The 21,675-nt window shown below is 57.4% G+C and overlaps 1 protein-coding gene across 1 annotated transcript in view; it reads right to left on the reverse strand.

Moving 5' to 3' along the window:
* The window catches only part of RPS6KA2 (ribosomal protein S6 kinase A2), a 60,812-nt gene extending 50,544 nt beyond the window's left edge, over nucleotides 1–10,268 (reverse strand). Inside the window, exon 1 of the mRNA XM_011377470.2 lies at nucleotides 9,936–10,268. Within this exon, the coding sequence (XP_011375772.2) occupies nucleotides 9,936–10,034 (99 nt within the window). The 5' untranslated portion in view covers nucleotides 10,035–10,268. The remainder of the gene's footprint in view (nucleotides 1–9,935) is intronic.
* Nucleotides 10,269–21,675: the final 11,407 nt, after the last annotated feature.

Here is a 21,675-nt window from a genome sequence, read left to right on the forward strand (position 1 = left end):
AGGGCCTGGCCCCCAGCTCGTTCCACGTCACTTCCTGCCGCCCGCGGCACGTCCGCTGCATCTCAGCGGACTCCCCTGGCGGGAAAGCCAGTGTGTGGACTCCACGGGTGTGGACCGGCCAGGAGCCACGAAGAACACGGCCCCACACGCCCACAGGCCGCCGGGGACTGTCTGTGTACTGGGCACAAAGCGAGGGCCGGAGGCTGCAGAAGGGACAGCGGGAGGAGCGGGGGCAGGCTGGGGTGGGACGCCGTGGAAGGGCGGTGTCCGCGGACTTCTAAAGATGTCACGTGGGACACCTTGTCTCTTCTCCAAAGAGAAGTCCTGCCTGCGGGCGAGAACGAGAATCCGGGTCACGTCAGAATGAGCTGCTGTCCCTCTGGCCCTCGGGAGAAGCCGCGACTTTCCTGGAACGTGAAGTCAGGACAGAAAAGCTCTCACCGTCACGTGCCACTGGGCTTGAGCGAGGGCCACGGGGATGCCCGGGCAGGGGCCGCGCTCCAGGGAAGAGGAGCTGGCGGGAAGGCCCAGGCCACGCCCCTCCTAGGGTCGTGACAGTCCGTGGCTCGCAAGCTTCAAAGTGAAATGACCACAAACATTACGGCGTTCAGAGTCCGAAAGCTTTTAAACTTGATGAGAAACTGCCTTCGGGGATGTCACGAAGCCATCTTTCCTGGAATCGAAGCCACTCTCCTGAAAGCACCAGCTTTCAGAACAAAAGTCCCCGCTGACTCGTGCCGTTTCGCAGTTAGGAAAAATTGCCAGCATTAATGCATTCTGAACTTTCTAATCTGCTTTTAAAATATTGATAGTTTCTCAACCCTTAAAGATATTTTATGGCTTTAAAAACTTTTAAGTGATAAAAATGATTTATTTCCTCCATCGTTATTGCACGATGGCACTGCGGCCGCTGTGCTGCGGATGTGAGTCAGACGCCCCGTCCACGGAGGGTTCCAGAACGCTGCAGAGCAGACTGTCAGGGAGTAAGTGGCCGGGTGCCTGGACCGGCCCACGCGGGCACACGGTCCCGCGACGGTTCTCAGCCACGTCGCACGCAGTGGCATTAACCCCCGTCAGTCTCGGTCACTGCCATGTTCCCAAACCCACGTCGTACAGGAACGCCCAGGCACCTGGTGAATATTCGGTCAGCACCTGAGACGGAAGTGCCCGAGGGGCCTCCAGGGACCTCACGCGGACTGACCCAGAAGCACACGCCTCACAGAGGATGTCCACATAGGGCACGGCAGGGGATGGTCCTGACGGACACTCACAGCTGTACCTGGACACGGGGCCACCCAGGGTTGGGCCCGATGCCCCCGGATCGGCCACAGGCTGGTCCGAGCACGGTTTCTACAGCCCCGCACGGCACTCGAGCCTGAGCAGAGCCGCAGCCACGCAGAAGACAGCATGGGGGACAGACGTGTCCTCCCCGCAGCAGAGGAGGTGTGGGGCTCCAAGGCCCCCTGATCCTGCGGGGGGATCCGCGATGCAGGGAACATTCTGGAACTCCAGACATCGCGGAGATGGGCGCCGAGCCCACGCCACAGGGCTGGCCCCCTCCCGGGCTTCTCTGTCCAGCACGCTCCGCTCCTGTCGGCCGCGGCCGTGACAGAGCTGCCCTCGCCCTCCAGGCTAGGACTCGGGGCGGCACCCTGCACTGCGTCCTGGCCCTCAGCTGTGAGCCGCGCCCCCGATTCCCACAGACCTGCCCCGTCCGGATATGGGTGCTCCGGGGTCCTCAGAGGAAAGGCATGGCCTGAAGCCAGGTGCCCGGGGAGCTCAGAGCCAGGGTCCTGGGCATAGACAGAGAGTGGACGGGGAGCAGAGCGGGCGGGCGCAGGCCCAGGGGGCCGAACGACAGATGACAGACGGTCGGGAAGGAAGGGCTCGTGGGGTAGAAGGTGACCTGGAGGGTGGTCAGCGCCCGGCTGGAGTGGAGGCTGAGGAGTGACACAGAAGGTCCATTCAGGTGGTGAGAGGCGCTAGGCTCAGCCTCTCGGCTGGGTGGGGAGTGGGGCGATGACATGTAAACACGGGAGCCCCTGGCTCCCTCCCGGCGGCCTGGACACGTGTCCGCCTCCCTCCCCCGCCGCACGCGAAACGCCCGCGGCCGTTTATTTCAACAGCACGCTCACCTCCTCACAGCGGTTGGAGCTGGACGCTCACCGACCTCGACAGCACCAGTCGGCACAGGACACAGCGAGCCGCGCTGGTGGGGTGGGGACGAGGCCTTGCACCCGCAGCCGTGGCGGTGCACGCTGAGTGCTGAGCGTGCCCGGGAGCCCCAGGCTGCAGGTCCCCGCGCCCTCCGGGTCTTCACGGGGTCACACACTGGAACTCCCCCGTTCGCGCTTTGCTGGGATCTGTAAACGGAGTCCTGCCCCAGCCCAAGCCGTGCCGGGCTCGGGATGAAGGCCGTCGGCGACGGATGACGGCTCCCGCGTCTGCCCAGGAGCAGAGCGCGAGGCGCCCTCGGCCTCAGCTCCCCCTCTTTCCTGCTGTGTTCGCCTCGTTTTCTTTCCTTCCTCTATCTGCTAAGTCGGCCAAAACAGGGTCACTTCAGCAAGTCGCGAGACGAGTGTGTCACGGCCGCCGTGGGCCGTGGGGCACCAGTGTCTCTGGCGTTTCCCTGGTGGACGGTGCCCAGACACGCTGACAGCTGGTGAGCGGGGCGCCTCGCGGGCAGGCGGGCGCTGCGGGGTCCGCCAACTCCAGGGGCCCCTGCCGCCCCCCGCTTGCCTGGCCCCCAGCCGTCCGGTTTCCTCGCGCGGACGCCCGAGGCGCCTTCTCCGCTTCTCTGCCATAACCCTCGTTTCACAAGGAGCGTCTCGTTCTCCAGCCTCAGAGACCGTCCACACGACAGTCTGGATGCAAGAACACACGTGGACGGTCATGCTGCACCTAACCTTACTTCTAGAAAGTTCGCAAGTGCCCTGGGTCAAACACCGACAAAACTGAGACCTAAATGAGCAATTTCTTTAGCAGTCACTAGAGCTTCTCTTCCACAGCCACTCCAGAGCAGTCTTGAGGAGGGACCCCCACCCTGTTCCCTGGTAGGTTCTGCCTCACGTTTTACTGAGTGAATGCCACGTGCCCGTGGCCCTCAGGCAGGACAGTGTGGCCGAGACGTGTCGCTGCAAAGAACGTCGCAGCTCACGCTGACGGCACAGGCACGGCACAGCGGGTCCTGCTCGTGTTCTGGCCAGTGTCCACCCAGCGAGCCCAGGACCGGAAAATGTGGCTGACAAGCGTCCGGGGGAAGCGTGTCGATCTTACTTAGAACCTCTCTCTGGCCCCTGGAGAAAACACACAGGCCAGCAGCCCGAATGCACATTCTCCGCTTCGTGCTCTTTCGAATCGTACTGATTTCATCTCAGAGAGTAAAACAGCCACAACCCTTTTCTGTCCGAAGCCAGATGACCTCCTCGGACCCGCGCAGGGCCGGGGCCGGAGCGCTGACGGCGGGACCACGGCGTGAACGCCCCCCTGCTTTACAGGAGCTGCCGTCTCCACAGATCACATCCGAATGACAGTGGGGTAGAGTCAGCCTTCACTCTCGCTGCCCTGAGCAGAGTTGCGACCTGGGAAAGGCCGGCTTCGCGGGGACACGAACTTGAAGCAGATGTGCACGCAGAAGGTGAGGGAGAGGGGCTGGCCAAGGAGAAAAGCCTTTCGCCCTCCAGTGACGTGCACCCCCTTACAGAGAGGGTCCAGCCAGCTTGGTGTCACGCCAAAAGGTCCAAGTGCAACCCCCACCCCGTGACAAGGCGCGCGTCCTGTCACGTTCGAGCGTCCAGGAACCAGGCAGCACCATGACGTGGCTGACGCCGCGTGGTGGCTGAGGAGACAGAAGCTCGACGGGACGAGGTGGCCTGGCAAGGCTCCGGCAGGACGAGGGACGCGAGGGGCCAGGACGGGGGGCGGCCAGCGAGGCCGGGCACGGCCGGTGCAGGGGGCATGACACAGGCAGGGGCTCTGGGCGGGTGACAGCCTGCAGGCCACAGGGGCCGCTGCACACCCAAGCTCGTGGCGGGGTGGCTGCCGTGTCCTGGCTGGACTCAAGCAGGGCTCTCTGGTCAGCGGGCTCCCGGCCGCCTGTCACTGGGCCTCAACCAACGCATGCAAGTGACGGGTGGCCATCAGTTCTGTCCTGACACTCACCCTGAATGGTGTTCGCGGGGCCGCTGTGGGGGTCTGTACACTGGGGCGGAGGGGGTCACGCAACCCCATGGCCACGAGGAGGGCGGGGACTTAGTGCCCCGGGGGGGTGCGGTCAGCGGGCAGAAGTGTCCTAAGGGGCAGGCTCGCGCTTTCTACACTGACTGACCAGTGTCCTCATGAAAGGTCAGGTCAGGGTCACGGCGGCTCCTGGGGGCCGGTGGGGATGAGGAGTCTGACCAGACATCGGGGTGTGGGTCTTCCCAGAGTCGACGCATTGGGACCTGCTAACACGGGGCCACAGGCCCACGGGGACCCCAGCAGCTCTGGTGGCGGTGCACACATGGGTGGCTCCAGACGCCGGCTCCAGCTGTCACCACGTCCCCGCGTGGGGCTCCGCCACTGCCCGCCGTGCCCTGCCGTGCGGGCCTCGGGGTTCGTCACAACCGCGCACGGCACGTCGCCGTGCTGACCGCCAGCAGGAAGTCCTCCGACGCAGCCGCAAACCCGACCCGATGCGCCATGTGTCGTGCCGAATACACGTGCCCGACTCATTCGCTCGTAAGCCACGGGAGCTTGCCAGACTGCTGGTGATTCCTACGTGACTTCGACTTAAGAGCTTTCGCCAGTGTAAACACGTCGGCGAACACACAATGCTGGGGAGAACGCGACACGACACGGCCCGGCGTCGGCGGAAACGCAGGCGGGGCGTGCGGAGGACGTGTCTGTGCCGCGCACAGCCCCGCGGAGGCGTCGAGGGTGCCCCGGCCACGCGCTGGTCGCCGCTCCACTCCACGCCGAACGAGCCCATCCTGTCTCCCCACGCTGCAGAGGGGCTCAGGCGTACCCTGGAGCGCCCGAAGGTACGGGGCGACCCGCACCGCGCTGCAGACCTGCCCTGCTCGGCGTCCTCCCGCTGGGGCCCAGGTCCCTCTCCCCAGCACACCCTGCCTCAAAGACGGCACACGTCTGTCTCCCACCCACTGTGCAATCTGCACAGAAAACCGCGCGCCCAGCACGCAAGACACGGAGTGAAATCCAGTGGACACGCACTTCATTCTTTCATTCCATCCTTCTGCTCCCGAGTGCATGAGAAATATGCGCAACTCGTCTCCGCCGCATCGGGGGCACGGTGGACGGCAGCCGAGCCGGCACACGCGTCTCCCGAGAGAATGGGGAAAGCAGGTGAAGGAAGCAGAACGGGTGAAATCTCAATATTTTTGGTTTTCTTTTCGCATGTTTTTGAATAAGCAACCACACTTTGGCAAGCTCACTTGGATGGAGGGAGAGAGAGCGTGTAATAAATTCGCACAGATAAAGCATACCACAGAAACGAGCGTGAATAAGGAATTTAAGGGTAAATAAGCAAAACGATAAGCAAATTAAGTATTCACTATTATGGACCATTGATCGTCCTCTCTGATTTTGGAGGGCTATTGTCCTAAAGCCCAATAAAATCAAGATTAACATAGAAAATTTCTTTGCATGCATTTATTGGAAGCACCTGAAATCATTTTAATTAGAAATGGTTTTCCTGGAAAGCTCCCAAGATACAGAACAGCTTACCTATCGGCACCAAGAAAAAGCCTCGATGTTCAACTTCCCGAGAAGCCTGCTTTCCGTCCGTGACTGGAGCCAGCACCTCACGGTGTCTGCCGAGAGCGCCTCAGCTCCCCTGCGTCAGAGCAGCGCGCTTTGCTCAGAAGGGGAGCCGGCAAAATGCAGCCCTATGTGCGCCTTGGTATCATTCGCTTACCTGTGACCGTGAGAAATCAAAAAGGTTTGACAGCCGATAAAATCAGACCGACTCTGACGATGCCCATAGCTTCACAGGATTCACGCCCTACGCAGCCGGCTCACGTTTCCGCTTCCGCCTCTCGCTGGATGGTACGGTCACTGAGGGCAGGGACCACGCGCCCCCACCCCGCTGCTCAGCACGACGCGCACGGCCTGTGCCAAAGACTTCCGAGTGTGTAACAGTTGAGCAAATAATAAAGAAGTTCGCCACCATCGAGATCTCGGCTAAGAAATTTTCCTTTTGTCCATCTTATTCACCCCCAACTGTCTTTCAGTAAAAATGCGAACAACAGGTGAAATGATAGGTAATCATCCGAGCGCCCCACTAGTGCTTGGGGCGTCCCCAAGTGAAGTCGCTTTGAGTACTGATGCCTTTAGGGAGCTGGTGGATTAATCTGACCCTGAGTAAACCATATCACTTTTCATCGACTTAAAACTCATACACCCTTCCCAGCCACCTCCCTCTCAACTGCCCCCAGTGCCCCGTCAGGCTTTGGAGCTTGTATGTCCCGCCTTTGGTGGCTCTCCCGGAGCCCTGAAGGCCCAGTGGGGACAGTTCCTCCTGAAGCTCTGCTAAGTGGGACAGTGACGCCGGGGCAGGACCTGGCTCTAGAAGCCGCCGTAGCCCACGGTGCCCTGGCGAGGGTGCTGGCATTGGTAATGCATCCAGCGGTCAGGACAGGTGACCCATGGGGCATATGCAAGATGAGGAAGAGGAAGCACTTTATCGATATCTATAGCCAACAATGAGTGACCAGCGTTTTGTCAACCAGACTGCACGTCAAGCCCTCACACGTGACAGGTCGTGATCATCACATTAACCGTACTGGGCGGGGACTATCACCACCCCATTCCACGGCGGAGAAGAATAGGGCACCACCCTGCTCGTGAAAGGCAGAGCTGGGATCCAATTTAAGTGCATCTGATGCAAAGTCCAAATTCACCCAGAACTTTCTACCGTCCAGAAGACACTCTCTAGAATAATCTTAGGTTGTGGCGAACATTCCAAAATACTCCAAACAGTGATTTCCTCTGAAACATTCGTTGCCACCCCCCACGCCCCCCTTGTCTCATCTAGATCACAGTGACTCCAATAACCAAGATGGCTCAAACTAAGACTAGGCAGCACGCGCTCGCACGTGGAGACTGCCTTTAAAGCGTGTGTGAGTGGGAGCACGAGCAAGTCATTCGCTTCCCGGGGCCCCGTTTTCCCATCTACAAAATGGACTGACCGATGAGTGACGTGATGGCCACAGCTCCCAGCTAGGGCTGTGGTTCTCAGGTGACATTACCAGCGTCCTGGAGCCGGAGCCTGCTGGTGGCTGAGGGTCTGGCAGACATCGGGCCCTGATGCCTCTCCAGGGCACACACAGAGAAACTATCCCCACCGGAGTCAGTTATGTAGCCATGTCAGTTGATGCCACGCTGACACACTACAGAAACATTTAAGCAATTCGTAAACTGTTCTCAAGTCTGATGAAGAGAGCTGGCTTCTCTGTTGGTTAGAGCGTACGAATGCTGAGTGCTAGATGTAGAGCTGAATTTAAAAGCCAGGATGAAAACATAAGTCTCTCCTTGAAGGCCCTTTTAAGAATGACGATACTGTTTTAAACTTAAAGTAACTACTGTTATTTTCCTGCTAATCATTAGATCTTAAATTTCGAAATCAAAAATTTCCAAAGTCTCTGTGTATGCTTTAAAATATAAATTTCACAGAAACAATAAAAACCATGTTTTCTTTAAAGAATATAAAACGTGTTATCTTTTCCATTAGTCCCAACAGAGGAAAATATACACCTGTATTAATTGCGTTACATGTCCTAGTTCCCAATCTCAAACTATTGACAGACGCCTCTCCTAAATTTCACATTTTTTAATGAGTGATTCTTAGCCGATAATCTGCTGTGAACACACGAATAGCCAGGATTCTCTGGAAAAAAGATGAGAAGGTAGCGGGGCAGGAACGTGACATCTACTGGACTGGAGCACATGGCCAGCCATGTACGGACCCCCGTCGTGGAGGCACCACGAGGCCAGGATCTCTACGTCCTGTATCGTCTGGGGCACGATGCCTGGAAAAGGGCTGAACACAGAGCAGGCTCCCTGTAATCACTCGCATGATAAATTAGTTCGTGAGCTCTCAACAAGACCCTCCATTTCTCAGGACTCCCCTCACCCCACCCAGCAATAGAATGGGAATAGTCTAACATGCCCGTCTAGATTTACACGAGTATCAGCCGGTGGACGCTGGTGAGCATGTGTGAACAGAGCATGGCACCAGGGCTGGTCATCCTTACCAGTGCTTGTCCCAGCACCCAGTGCGGCCATCGGCTCAGATAACGGACTGAGAGACCACACTTCCTTCTAGACAATTCTGCGTATCTGAGGCTTTTTTTAGTGATTTTCAGATATTTAATTTTCACGTTGAAAATACCTCATGTCTATGCTCTCCCAGCCTTGGTTCTCATCATATTTGTGTCTGAGGCACTTCCACGACACAGTTCTCCCCGTCACAGGGTTCCTGACCCTCTGTGGGGTTGCCCGGGGCCCCCCCGAACGACTCAGGGGGCTGGCTCACATGTGTGCCTCCCCTAGGGAAGAACGATAAAGGAGACAAGGAGTTGTATAATAAACTCCATGTTTTGATGACTAAAAATGTATCAGGTATAAAGGTAAATACTGTTCTGAGTTTCTGTTCTTGTCAACTTAGCTTTTTAAAGTCCCTAAGACCCAAGGAAATGACTTATTTCAGCGAACTTAGGTTTCATTTCCGTCAGCGTGAGGCTTAAAGCAAGCCCTCCTTCGTTATTTGATTAATAGTTAAACTTGTTCGAAAGGATGTTTTACAGTCAGAAACCAGCCACAAAGATCCTTTCCAGTACTCTAAATTCAGATTCGGTAACACCATAACAGAAACTTTTTAAATGAGTAAATTCCCTGTTGCCTTCATGTCTTATTCCCGAGCTTTGCTTCAAAATCTCTTAATTGTTACAGAATCCACGCCTGTAGCTAATACCATGGCAGCTGCAACAAAGAAAAGCAAGATCAAAATGTGACATTGTTCCAATCGTTTGCCTTCACAGAAACAGACAAGCCGAAAACCTCCATAGGTGCCAGCCTCACGGCAAAGGCAAGGACACTGTCAAGGGAAACCCCACCCCCTTCATCACAATGTCCCTTTTTGACTAGAACACATTTCACCATTTTGTCATCTATAGATTCAACAATGCCATTTGGACATTGAGATGAAGATAATAAGATTTGATTGTTGGGGAAAAACAACCAACCACATTAGAGAATGGCCCACAGATGACTTGGAGACCCCCAGATGACACGAGGAGGGAGAGGAGAAAGGACGCGATTCTCGGGGTTGCAGGACCATCCGTGTCCAGCCCAGAGCTGCCCAGGGGTGCCGCATCAGGCACTTCACCACTGGGCGCCTTTAGGACTGGCTTCGGACTGGCCAGAGTGGATTGAGTTGCTGAATTTTTTTTCATCCTTTTTTGTTAATTCTACACTGATTCAAATACGCGAAGGACCTTCACCGAGCCGTGGAACCGGCGTGGCCCTGGGCTGCTGTACAAGGAACCCGTCAACACGACAGAGGCTGGGGCGGGGAGCTTCTGTCTTGGGACTTCTGAGGTGCCGCCCCGAGTGCCGTCCAGCCCTCCTCATCCAGAGCACCCAGGTGACCACCCCCAAATCCTGCCCAGACCGTGGAACAAAATTAGTTAGAGATTCGATAGGGGCAGAGTTTAGTCCCCGCTGAGGACCGAAGACCAGCCCAATTACTAGTAAGTCCCAATAATAACGTTCGATTTTAGGAAAACCGGACCAGCTCTCAAATAACTTTAACTCCCCGATGCATCTGCGGGTACAGCGCATGTGACAATGGGCTCGGGGTGGCCCCGAGACCCGAGGCGTCCTCCAGGGCGCGGCGGGAACCTGGGAACCTGCGCGCTGGAGGTGACGGCATTTACCTCGAGCCGACTTAGACTGGAGCTCTTGGAGCGCGACTTCTTGCGCAGGTACACGGAGAAGAACCTGCGCACCGTGAACTTCTTCATGCTCAGCTCCATGGCCCCGCGCCCAGCCGGGAGGAGCCGCAGGGCTGGAGGACGCGCATCCCCGGCGCATCCCAGGCGCGGAGGTTAGGTCCGCGGGCGGGCGCGCGTGGCCTGGGAGCCCGGCGCCGCGGCCATCGGCGCGGGGCGCAGGCTGCGGGCACAAAGGGCAGGCCGAGCCGGCCACCGCGGCCGGGGCCCCAGCGATCCCTCCTCCTCCTGCCGCCGCCGCCGCCGCCGCCGCCGCGGGGCGAGGACCAGGCGACCCCGCCCCGCCCCGCCCACAGCCACTACAGCCAATCACCACCCGCTGCCCCGCCCCGCCCGCCGCAAATTCCACCAATGAACGTCCGCCGCTCCAGGCGCTCCCTCCTTCTCCGGCCCCGCGAAGACCAGCCCCAGGCAACCTCGCCCCGCCCCGCCCTCTGCTACTATCGCCAATCAGCGGCCGCTGCCACGCCCAGCCACGCCCAAGCCCTCGTGCCCCTCCACTAGCACCAATCAGCGCCCACCGCTCTGCCGCCCCGGGCGCCACGCCCCCTCCTCCTCTTCCCCCCGCCCTCCGCGTAGTACTCCGCCTGTGCGGCCGCTCGCCGCGGCTCCGCCCACCGCCCCACCGCCAATCAGCGCCCGCCGTGGAGCACGCCCGCCGCCAATCAGCGCCCGCCGTGGAGCACGCCCGCCGCCCCCGGCCGAGGACCGCCGCTGCGCGGCACTAGGTCGCCGGAGCGGTGCCCGGCCACGCCCGCCGCGCGTTCTCTGTTCTGCTTCGCTGGCCTGCTGGGCTCTTTCCTAGCTTAGGAGTGTCATTATGTTTTCTTTCCTTAAAACATCCATTTATACACTTTGGCACAAAGCGCTTCTGTGCCGAACAAAACTTTAATTGTTGATTCGCAAACGCTTCCAGAAAATGGAACAAAATCCGGGGGTACTTGCGCTCCGCACCTCACCCCGCCCCAGTCCCACGGCCCGCTTCTCGCTCCCGGCCCCGCAGCCCCGGCGCCTCGGCCAGGGAGCCCACCCGTCACTCCCCGGTGATGAACGGATCCCCACGTGGTCGGGGACGCAGGCACCAGGCTGGGAAAGCCGCCCTTGGCACTGGCTGGAGAACAAAGACACATCCGTTCTCCATGACCTCCGACTCCATATATAGAAATTATCCAGAGATGACCTATCAGGGCTTGTACAGGGAGTCCCGAGACCAGGCTCGCAGCCGCAACGGATCTGCCTTAAAGGGAAACATCCTTTTTTCTACAAATACTCCTGGAGGGCTGTAGGCAGTACGGGACCTGTGAGCAGGACTCGGCGCATCCTGTCCTGTCTGACGCTTGTGCAATGTCCACGTGTTGAGTTTATGTTTAAGACAGGGTCCAACAACGCCATCAACATACTACCGTCGGCCCTAGAACGGTCCAGAAGCGGCTATCTAGTGCTGCTCAGACTGTGAAAGTCTATGTGTCATGCTTCCCCTTCGCTGAATCAAAAGTGGCACTAATACCTGTGACAGGATATCTTCACTAAAGTGAGTACAGAGGGCAGGTGACCCCAGTAAGCTGGTAAGCTCACACTGCATCCAGGTCACAGGTGAGGCCAGATGGCTCTCGGGGTTTGGTGGATGCTGCAGGCCAGGTGGTGGCAAGCCCGGAGAGTTTAGTATCAGGATGTGACCTAGGGCTCACTGTCATGTTCTGTGTTCTCACTGCGAATCTCTAACACGTCAGTCGGAATCATTTACTGCTTCCCTTGAGAGTTCTGCTTGAGGTTGATTATCCCCACTCTGGGAAGCAGCTTATCACCCTGTCCGCCACCCCCACCCAACTACCCTCAGTCCCTCCTCCCAGCCATCCAGGCTCTGAGCAAATGTAAAGACAGGCGGGGGCGATGCCATGTTGCTGCTCTGACCAGGAGGGCGGCTGACAGACACTAGACGTCAGCCTGGTGACCAGCTCGGAGGGCGGGAGGGGCGTTTCCACCAAGCTTCGCTGTGGGGAGCAGGCCCAACTAACTGGCCAGAGACAGGCGCACCCCGTGCCAACTGCGCCAGCTCAGGGCAGAAGCCTTGGGGCAGGCACAGATCAAGAGCATTTGGCCTGCCGTGACAGGACTGGGAAGGAAACGTCTTTGGGGACATTCATGATTCCCCCAAAATTTGTGCAACAAAACTTTTCTTTTGAGCTTGAACATCTCGAAAGAAAAAAAAAAGCTTTCACATTTCAACTGTGGAATTCATTTCACTGCTAGAACAAATCTGCTTGCCTTTGTCTTCATCCTGGTAGAACAAAGGTATATCAACGTCCCTAGCAACCAGCCACCACCGCCCCCGGGCTTATATGATGATACCCTCCAGGCCGCTGGACCTGGGAGCGGTGTCAGGGCCTCCTGTAAGCTGGGTCCAAACGACCCTTACCAAACACTAGAGAAGAAAAGGCAAACTTCGCAAAGGCTGGTGCCCCGATAGGGGGCTATGGAGACTTGCAGAGAAGACACAGAGTCCCGCAGGCCCCTAGTTATCTCTGGGGATCTCTATTCTCCCTCTGACTTAGCACCCTAAGTGTGGCGCTGGAATCCACGGCCACCACTGTGCCTCAGTGCCGGGCTGGCTACTGTGCATTCGGTTCAGGCCGACCAACGGTCATGGCCGCCTCCCAGCCCCCGCCCTGTGCTTGCGTTAGGGGTGCGAGACTGGCAGGACACGCCCCGACCTCCGGAAGCTTGCAGTCACGTGGACGGGAAGGCGAGCGAGTAGACAAACACAAGGCAGTTTTTTTGAAATGCAAAGAAACATAAGAAAGTGCTACATGATCAGAGATAAATGAGAAGTCGATCCTAACTGGGGAAGTCAAGGCAGAGGTGGCATTTGGGGGGACTCCTTGGGTTAAGCAGACATTTCCTGGGCAGACAGAGCAAGCGGGGTCCCAGTCCGCGAAAGAACAGGGTGACTAAGAACTTAGAGCAGATGGGATTTCATGATTGACTAATGAAAATTAAAATTCCTACCAAGTCCCCAGATATGTGAGGTGTAAAATTTCAAAATTTCAAGGACGAATAACTAGGCCAATTCAAGGAGACGCCGAGAGCATGTTCCCTGGGCCTGGGACCCCACCGTCTCGGGGACACACGCTGTCCTGGACAGTGAGGGACAGGAGGCTGTCGTAACTGGGACCCCACCGTCTCTGGGACACACGATGTCCTGGACAGTGAGGGACAGGAGGCTGTCGTAACTGGGACCCCACCATCTCTGGGACACACGCTGTCCTGGACAGTGAGGGACAGGAGGCTGTCGTAACTACGACCCCACCGTCTCTGGGACACACGCTGTCCTGGACAGTGAGGGAGGTGACATAGGCGACATCTGTGCTGGAGCACCCTTCCCTTCCCCCCACCTATGAAAGAGCAGGGTGACAAAGGCTTAGGGGCGGGGGGGGCCACCTCTTTTATTTCAAGCCCCACTGTGGGGTCTGTGACTTGCTGGGGACACAGCATCATAGGTCTGGCGTCTGAAGCCAGGGGTGAGCGCTGCCCGGGGAGGCACAGGAGGGCTGTTCGCCGAGCGGACCTACAATTGCAGGGCTTGTGTTGGGGGCCGTGTGACAGCTCTTATGGGTCAGACGTGGCCGTGGTCAGACGTGGCCGTGGTCAGACGTGGCCATGGTCAGATGTGGCCATGGGGGAAAGGGCCCGGTTCAGAATTCTCTGAGACCCTGCCCGGGGCAGAGGCGTGCGGCCCCAGGCCTAAGGCCAAGGGAAGAGCTGTGAGTAACCCCAAACCGGGGGCTCTGTCTCATAAGTGGGCTGCAGGCTGGGCAGGGGTCTCCAGCCACACAAGCCTCAGAAGACAAGACACCTCTCCCTGAGAGGAAGGTCACAGTCCAACAGCCAGTTACAACGAGAGGTGAGGGGCAGCAGGAGGAGGCGAGATCGAGGTCTAGGTCTGAGATGCCATGTTGACAGCTATCGGGGCCACAGAAGACGAAAGCCCAGCCACACAGTGTGGGGTCCTAGCGGCAGGGGGTGGGGGAGCCGGGTAGGCTGTGTGCACTAAACACCCCCTTGCAAAGAGGATCGTGGCCCAACATTGGCACTAAAGGGGGTGAGAACCGTCCCCTGAGAATCTGTGAACACAAGCAGCCCTTACACAGCTATGACCTGCATTCGCTCACTCTCGATAATCTAAAACAACAAAAACTCAAGCCGAGAACTTAGAAGGGTCTCAAATGGTTCTTACTCCAGGTTCCTAGCAGAAACCGACATCAGACCCAGGCTTCGAAGAATTCCTCGGATGTCCCCAGGATCATGAGCTCACAGTCGCTGAACACGGTTCACAAGGACACGGTGTATCAGCAGAGCCAGCGAGACGACGGGCCACGGAATCAGACGTGTGACGTCTGCCTGCTGGACTCATCAGACGTAGAATACAAAATCATCACATCTATTTTGTTTAAGGGAACAAAAGGAAGAAATGAAAATATGATTGAAGAACGAGAGACTCTAAAAGTGACCCAGAAAATAGAAAAATGAACAAAATACCTCTGGAAATGAAAAGATGCAGCACTGGACACGAAACAGACACGGCTGAACATAAAGTCTCTATCACACAGCAGATCCATGCACTGAGGACAGTGTGGACCCGGGACACTGTGCCACGTTTGCGAGAAGGAACGTATATCAGAAAGTGACAGGTCTTGAGATAAGTCTCCACCTGCTGTTCTGATGGTGACTTGATTTGTGCTGAAATTCTCTGAGCCTCTAGAACAGAGGCTCTCAACTGAAGGTGACTTTGTCCCCCAAGGGACATTGGGCAATATCTGGGGACATTTTTGGCTGTCAGAACTAGAGGGGACAGAGGGGTGCTACTGGCCAGGGATGCTGGAGATTCCACGGTGCGCGGGATGGCCCCCCAACGAAGGACGACCCCCCGCCCCAGGCCACGAAGAAGGCGGACAGGCAGGGAAGGGGACAGGAGAAACCTGTCCTGCTTTTCTCACAAGACTGTCACCTACAGAAACAGCAATTCCGAACAGATCAACCGATAACGTGGAAGTGCTCTGCGAACTGTCAAGGGCTCGACGTTATTTACTAAAATCCTAGAGTTTCACATAGAAAATGAATGCCAACTGGGAAAGGAGCAGATGCCCGAGCTCCAGCTGTTTTACTGGAACGCCCTCTCCGTGAGACGGCACTGCCTGTGTGCGGCCCCGCCACCCGCCCCGCCGCCCAAACGCGGACGCCACTCCTCATTCCCGCGTCCAGCGGAACTCGGACTTGTCGAGGACACCTCCTCAGTCCTGCTCGTGTCTCGCGTTCTGCCAGCCCTGCAGTCAGTCACACGGCATGGCCCTCGCCAGTTCTGGCCGGAATACAGTGATGACTGGCTCCGTGCTGCCCCCCCAAAGCCCATCTGCATCCTGCTACCAAACGAATCTTCCTAGAAGCAAACTGGGTGGTCGGTCCCGACGCCCCACAGCTGCCCACGTCGGCCAGGACAGGGCAGACTGCTCGGCGGCTGTGTGCTCCGTCACGTGCCTTTACTGAGCCACCGGCCTCTCCGCTCTCTCCCAGAGGGCGGCCACGTCCCACGCTGACGTGCTGTGGGACGTGGACCTTCCAGTCTCTGGGATGCTGCGTGCACTGTCGTCACGGCCTGGGACGTCCTTCCTGCCCTCCAGCCTCCACCCACTGGCTACGCCTCTTCCTGCGTTCTCCACGGTTCCCTGCTGCCCCCGGGGAAGCCCGCGACACCCCTCCACACCACAGGCTGTGTCAAGGAGTCCTGCCTGGGGGCCCCGGTTCCCGCGCTCCAACTCCTGGCTTCTCCGTTGGCCTCTCCCACCAGCTCAGAGATACTCAGGAGCCACTGCCTGCAGCACGCAGTGCGTGTTTGTTTAAGGGACTTGACGATTTAAGGGATGACGATTTTCAGAGGTTTGTGAGGAGCGCAGCCTGCACAGTTATGGCATCTCTCTAAAACACAGAATCTAGGAAACAGACACAAAGGCCTCGTCTCGGGAAGTGAAGAGACGTGGCCTGACCATCCGCACTTACACGGCAAGGTGAAACGTGTTCAGACGAGGTCTGAGCCTCGGCGAGTTCACAGTCTCAGTGTGTCAAGCCGTACACGAGCTGTGATCGAAGGACATCGCAAGAGGGAATGGCAGCCGAGAGGGTGGCAGACCAGGCTCCTCCCTTCACAGACAACATGTTGCACGTGGCCAGGAAAGACCACCAGGCCCGATTCTGCCGTCAGGGAACCGCGAGACGGAAGCCCAGGTGACGGCCTCCGCCGGCCTCGGACGGCTTTGGGGACAGACACCGAGGGCGCCCTGGCCGCGGGAACGCTGTGCTCTCGGAGGCAGAAGGGCCAGGTTTCCTTGTCAAAGGTTCGTTTACTCACGAGACAGTAGAGGGATCGCAGACTGAGACGCGCAGGCCACGGCATCGCGAGGAAAAGGCGCCGAGGGGTGTGCCGGAGGGAGGGCCCCGGGAACACCGACTGTGGGTGCCCTGGCGTGCCCCGTCTTTTCTAACCACATTCTAAAAGGGGGGGGGGCGGCGAGGAGCTGCCTTTCACTGGGAGGTGACAGCGTCCGTAGCTTTACGACTGCTTATATGTTTTTGTAGGTTGAATTTTGTACCCCAGTCCTCAAAAAAAAAAAAAAAAAAAAAAGTCGTGTTGAAGTCCTGACCCCCGGGACCTCAGAATGTGGCGTTACGTGGACGTAGGGTGGCTGCGGATGTAACTAGTTAAGGTGAAGTCACGCTGGGCAGGGCGGGCCCTAACCCAGCATGACGTGTCTTTGTAGGAAGGCCACGTGCAGGCAGAGACGCCGTGAGGGAGGCCATGTGACCGCAGAGGCTGGAGCTATGTGGCCACAAGCCAGAGAATGCCACGGCCCCCACAGAGCCGGAGGAGGCAAGGACGGGGTCGCTGCACGCGTCGGGGCGGCAGGGTCCTGTGGCCCTGGTTCAGACCTCGGGCCTCCAGACCGCGAGACGCACGTCTGCTGTTTCAAGCCGCTCTCTGTTGTGGCAACCCCGGGGGACGAACACGCACTTCCCATTCCGCCAATGGTACTGAGCACCTCGTGACACAGGTCCACGGAGAGGCTCCCTCCTGAGCACAGCACTCGGCCCCAGCGTGCGGGAAGAGACTTAGCTGTGGAGAGAGGAAGAGGGGCTTTGGGGGCCCATCTGAGCCTGTGCACAAACTACAGAGAAACTCCCAAAGGAAGGGAGTTAGCAGGAAAGAGGAAACAGGTTAGAACCGCAGCAGGAAGGGTTTGTTCCTTAACAAGGAAGAATAAAACCCTCCGAGTAGAAAAGTCTCCCAAGACCTGGAACGCGTACAAAGGAGAACGTGAGCTCCTTGCCAGGATCTTTTTTAGCAAGAAATGTTCATCTTTAAAAAAATATTTCATAGACAGCGCCAGTATTTCAGGCACCACATGGTCATTCGGCGATGGAACAGGACGGCCATACGCAGGAAACGTTCCGGGACGCCGCTTGGGGTCGGGCTCCATGGCGAGTGCAGCCCGTGGGCCGCCTCCTACATGGGCGGTTTCCTGAGACGCACACGTGCTGGACCACACCGGGGGGACGGGGGGACCCTCTTCTTTCGAAAGTGTGGCCGACCCTACGGGGCATGGGGGGAAAGGAATTAGGCTAAGTGCCAGGAAAAGGGCACGTGCCCCACGGGTGAGTGGCACCAGCAGCAGCCCCGGCCCTGAGTCCGTGCCAGCCCCGTGATGCGGAGCCGGTTTTAACGGAATCTGGAAAGTGGCAGGAGCTGGAGCAGGCCAGGGACCCACGTGGGAGGAGGTCCAGTGAGGACCCGCGGAGCGCGAGCTATCGGGGGCGTGGGGGCTGGGGAACGGCCGCAGAAGAGGGGTGCCTTTAGGCGTGAGCGCTGGACGGGGCGAGGCCAAAATCACACTCCTGGGCAGCCTGAGAAACGCCTGCCCCAAAATGTGCCTTGTAAAGGTCCAGTCTGTGGCTCTCCAAGGGCCAGACAGAGGCCACTGTGATCCTCGAGACATGCTTGACACTCGTGTCAGAGCTGCAACCCAGGGGACATTCTCAGGGACACGACTCACAATCACATCTGCCGAGTGCACATGGAAGTGAGCCACCGTGGGCAAGGGCCAGCAGGGAGAGCCGGCTGCAGCCCCGGACCCAGAAAGGCTGCAGAGGTTCACGTTTTTGTACAAATAATATAGAACGCTTGTTTCATGTGTATAAAAAACAAAAGGGGAGATCAAAAGCATCATATGGACATTAGAGACGATAAAACAATCGAGCAGATTTGTAAACATAAGTAAAACTTAAAAAAGTGAAACTATAATAATTTCAATAAAAAACTCAACAGATTAAATGGCAGTTTAGACGAAGTCCAAGATAGAGTTAAAAAGGAAAAATTCGATCTGCCGAAAACTGACAGAATGCAAACCAGAAAGTCAAAAAGACAGGAAATGTGAAAGGCAGGGTAAGAGGCTTGGTAGCGGGAGTGAGAAAATCCAGCATGCCTCGAGCCTCCGCCTGGCAGCCGAGGCAGACGGGAGGGAGACAAACACCCTTCAGAGAGGCGACGGCAGTCGAGGATCATTCCCGAGTTGATGAAATACCAATCCTTACACTTAAAAAGGCCTAAAAATCTTAAGGAGGATTAAAAGAAGAATAAATCCATACCTAAATACATCACATTAAAATCTCTGGAATGCCAAAAAACAGGAAGAAATCTCTCTGAAGCTACCAGAAGAAAAGACAGATTTTCTGCAAATGAAAGTTAGAGAGTCAACTAACACTCTACGGGAAGCCAAAAGGGACCGAACTGACACACGCGCGGCGCTGGGAGAAAATGACGTCGACCTCGGATTCTCCACCTTGCAGAAGATCTTTCAAGAAGGACAAAAGAAAGACACTTCCAGACGGACAGCCCGCGGCAGTGTGCCCACGGGCACAGCTGAACCCTCGTGGACCGCACACTCGACGTGAAAGCGTCGCATATGTCGTGGGCTTAAGTCAGACACGAAACACTGACTTAAAAACAGTTAGAACTTACAGAAGGGGGGCGATCAGAGTTTAACTGTCTAACTTCCTCGTATTTTTCCGAAAGTCATCAAAGATGTGGATTAAAGTTGCTAGAGAAACCGATAAAAACAGAAATCCACTGTGTGATCGCTAAACTAACAGGGGGCAGAGGAAGACGAGTATTCCCAAAGTGGGCAAGAAAGGAGGGAAAGGGGGTTCGGAAGAAGCCGGGTACGCGGAAACGGACGCCGCTGGGGATGGCCGGGCCGCAGCCCAGGGGCTCTGTCGGTCACTCGTGGGTGAACCCACGGCCACGAGCGCCAGGCGCTCTCGTTGGCAGGGAGAAATCAGGTCCTGGACCTTACACAGACTCAAAGGGGGGAGACCAAGCAAAATGCGTGAGAAATGACCATCGGCGTGGACGCCTGAATTCTCCAGTCAGGACACAGAGAGGGTTGAACCACTTTAAAATAAATGTATAGAAACAACTAGGACGAGAGACAGAAAGTTTCACATTAAAGAATCGAAAAGACATACCCCGCGAAGATTAATGGGAAGAGCTGCTTTGCTACACACCGATGGACGCTGCGGCCCACCAGGGAGGTGCACTGACTGTCAGCCGCACACATCGAAATATATGCTTTCAAAACATACAGAATTCGTCGAAAGTTGGCAGAACCAAGGGTAGAAACTGGACAATCCATTACCATCTCAGGAATGCTTAACACGCCTCTCAGTAAGTGACAAACTGACAATGACACGAACATCAGTAGTCGCTGGACAACGGAACGACCCGTTTAAGAAAGCGGGCTTAGGCGCCCGGCCGCAGCAGACTGCCCCCCGAGCTCCCCACGCCACAGAGCCCAGGTCAGTGGAATGCGTAGAAAACACTCACCAGGAATTGCTACCTGCAGACTGGGGGCTTCTTACCATACCACAGAGGTCACCTTTGTTTCGTTACTAATAACTCCATGTGACTAGAAAGGTTTGAAATGCAATGCTAACAGTGCTCCGAGGCGCAGAAGCCAGGGGCTGCGTGACACAAGCCAGCGGCTGCATGACATGCTTCGTGAGCCAGCGGGACGTCTGGCACGAGCCTCAGGCCTGTTCCAGATCCACGCCTCAGGCTACGCTTCTTTTTCTATGAATCCAAGCAAGGGTGCTGGTCCTCACCCAGGTCCATGGCTGGCCTGACGCAGACGCCCTCCCTGAGCCCGGCTCCCCAAGCCCTTCCTGCCATGTCCCCTGCCCCCTTGCAGCCTGGCTCCGGCCACTGACCTGCTCTCAGGTTGCAGACCCGCCCCCTCCCCACTGTCTCGGGCCCTTGTTCATCCAGTCACCGCCCTCCTGACTCGCTGCACCCCACTCCCACTCACCGAGACGAGACTCCCCCTCCGGCGCTCACCCCCAATACTAGCCCTGCGGGGACACTCCCCGTGAACCCCGGGAGCAGCCAGGCCCCAGGGAGACGCCCTGAGCGTAGCAGGGATGCTCAGGCGTACGGTGCGTGACTCTCGTTCCCGCGGATGTGGCCGTGAGGACGGGAACCGTGTCTGTTTTCCAACCGCTACGCACAACGCCCGTTTCCAGGCCTGGTGCACGCTGAGTGGACAGGTGACGGACCCAGGCCGGGGACTGGCGGCCGGGAGCTCTGCCACCTTCCAGAACGACACACAGGACAGTGCATAGCACGAGGGCCTGACCGCTCCGCAGCCCACCGGGCCCGCTCCTCCCTCCCCCTCCCGCCTTCCGGCCTGCAGTGAGGACATCGCCTCGGCCACCCGAGGGGACGGCCAGTGACCCTCATAATAGGTTCAGGACACGTGACATATACTATTTACAAAAGGTGAGAAACAGCACTCTCCAGCAGGGAGCTGACGTGGGGTTCGCGGTGCTGCTCCCCAAGTCCGGCGTCCCACGCCGCCGAGCCGAGGCGAGTGCCATGAGCCTCCTGAGGTCGCACGTCCCTCCCGGACACGGGCTGGGAGTCCTGACTCCTCAGGACGTCTGAGACCCCAATCCTGTCGCCGGGGGTGGGGTGGGGTTGGGGGGGACAGCTGCTACGTCTGGCTCGACCTCCTAGTCTTTTCAGGAAGGGATCAGACACACATGCAAATGTGGAAGTGTGTCACAAAAGCATTTTAGCCTGGAAGTATTTTAAATAACAGCCTAAAAATATGAAAAACCAAAAAGAAATTAAGGACTGAGAATTTTTCCTTTCCATATACTATTAACATGACTGCTGTTGTGGTTTGTCCCCCAAAAAAGATGTATGGAAGCCCCAACCCCCAAACCTGTGAATGTGATCAAGACGTGATCTCGATGTAGCTACAAACGTACTCGCGATGACATCCCAACGGGACGAGCGTGGGCCCTACACCCGGTGCGTCTCCTGTCCTCACAGGAGGACACGCACACGCTGAAGTCCCCATGATGGGGACAGAGGCTGGAGGGGTGCGTCTACACGCCAAGGATCACCAAGGGTCTCGGCAACACCGGAAGCTGGACAGAGGCCTAGGACGGATTCTAGAACCTTCGGAGGGAGCATGGCCCTGCCCACGCCTTGGTCTTGAGGTCCTGGCAGGAGGAGAGTACCGTGAGAGTTAGGGTGGGCGGGGGCTTACAGGGGTCA

This window comes from Pteropus vampyrus, unplaced genomic scaffold, assembly GCF_000151845.1.
Source record: "Pteropus vampyrus isolate Shadow unplaced genomic scaffold, Pvam_2.0 Scaffold312, whole genome shotgun sequence".
Classification (NCBI taxonomy): Eukaryota; Metazoa; Chordata; class Mammalia; order Chiroptera; family Pteropodidae; genus Pteropus; species Pteropus vampyrus.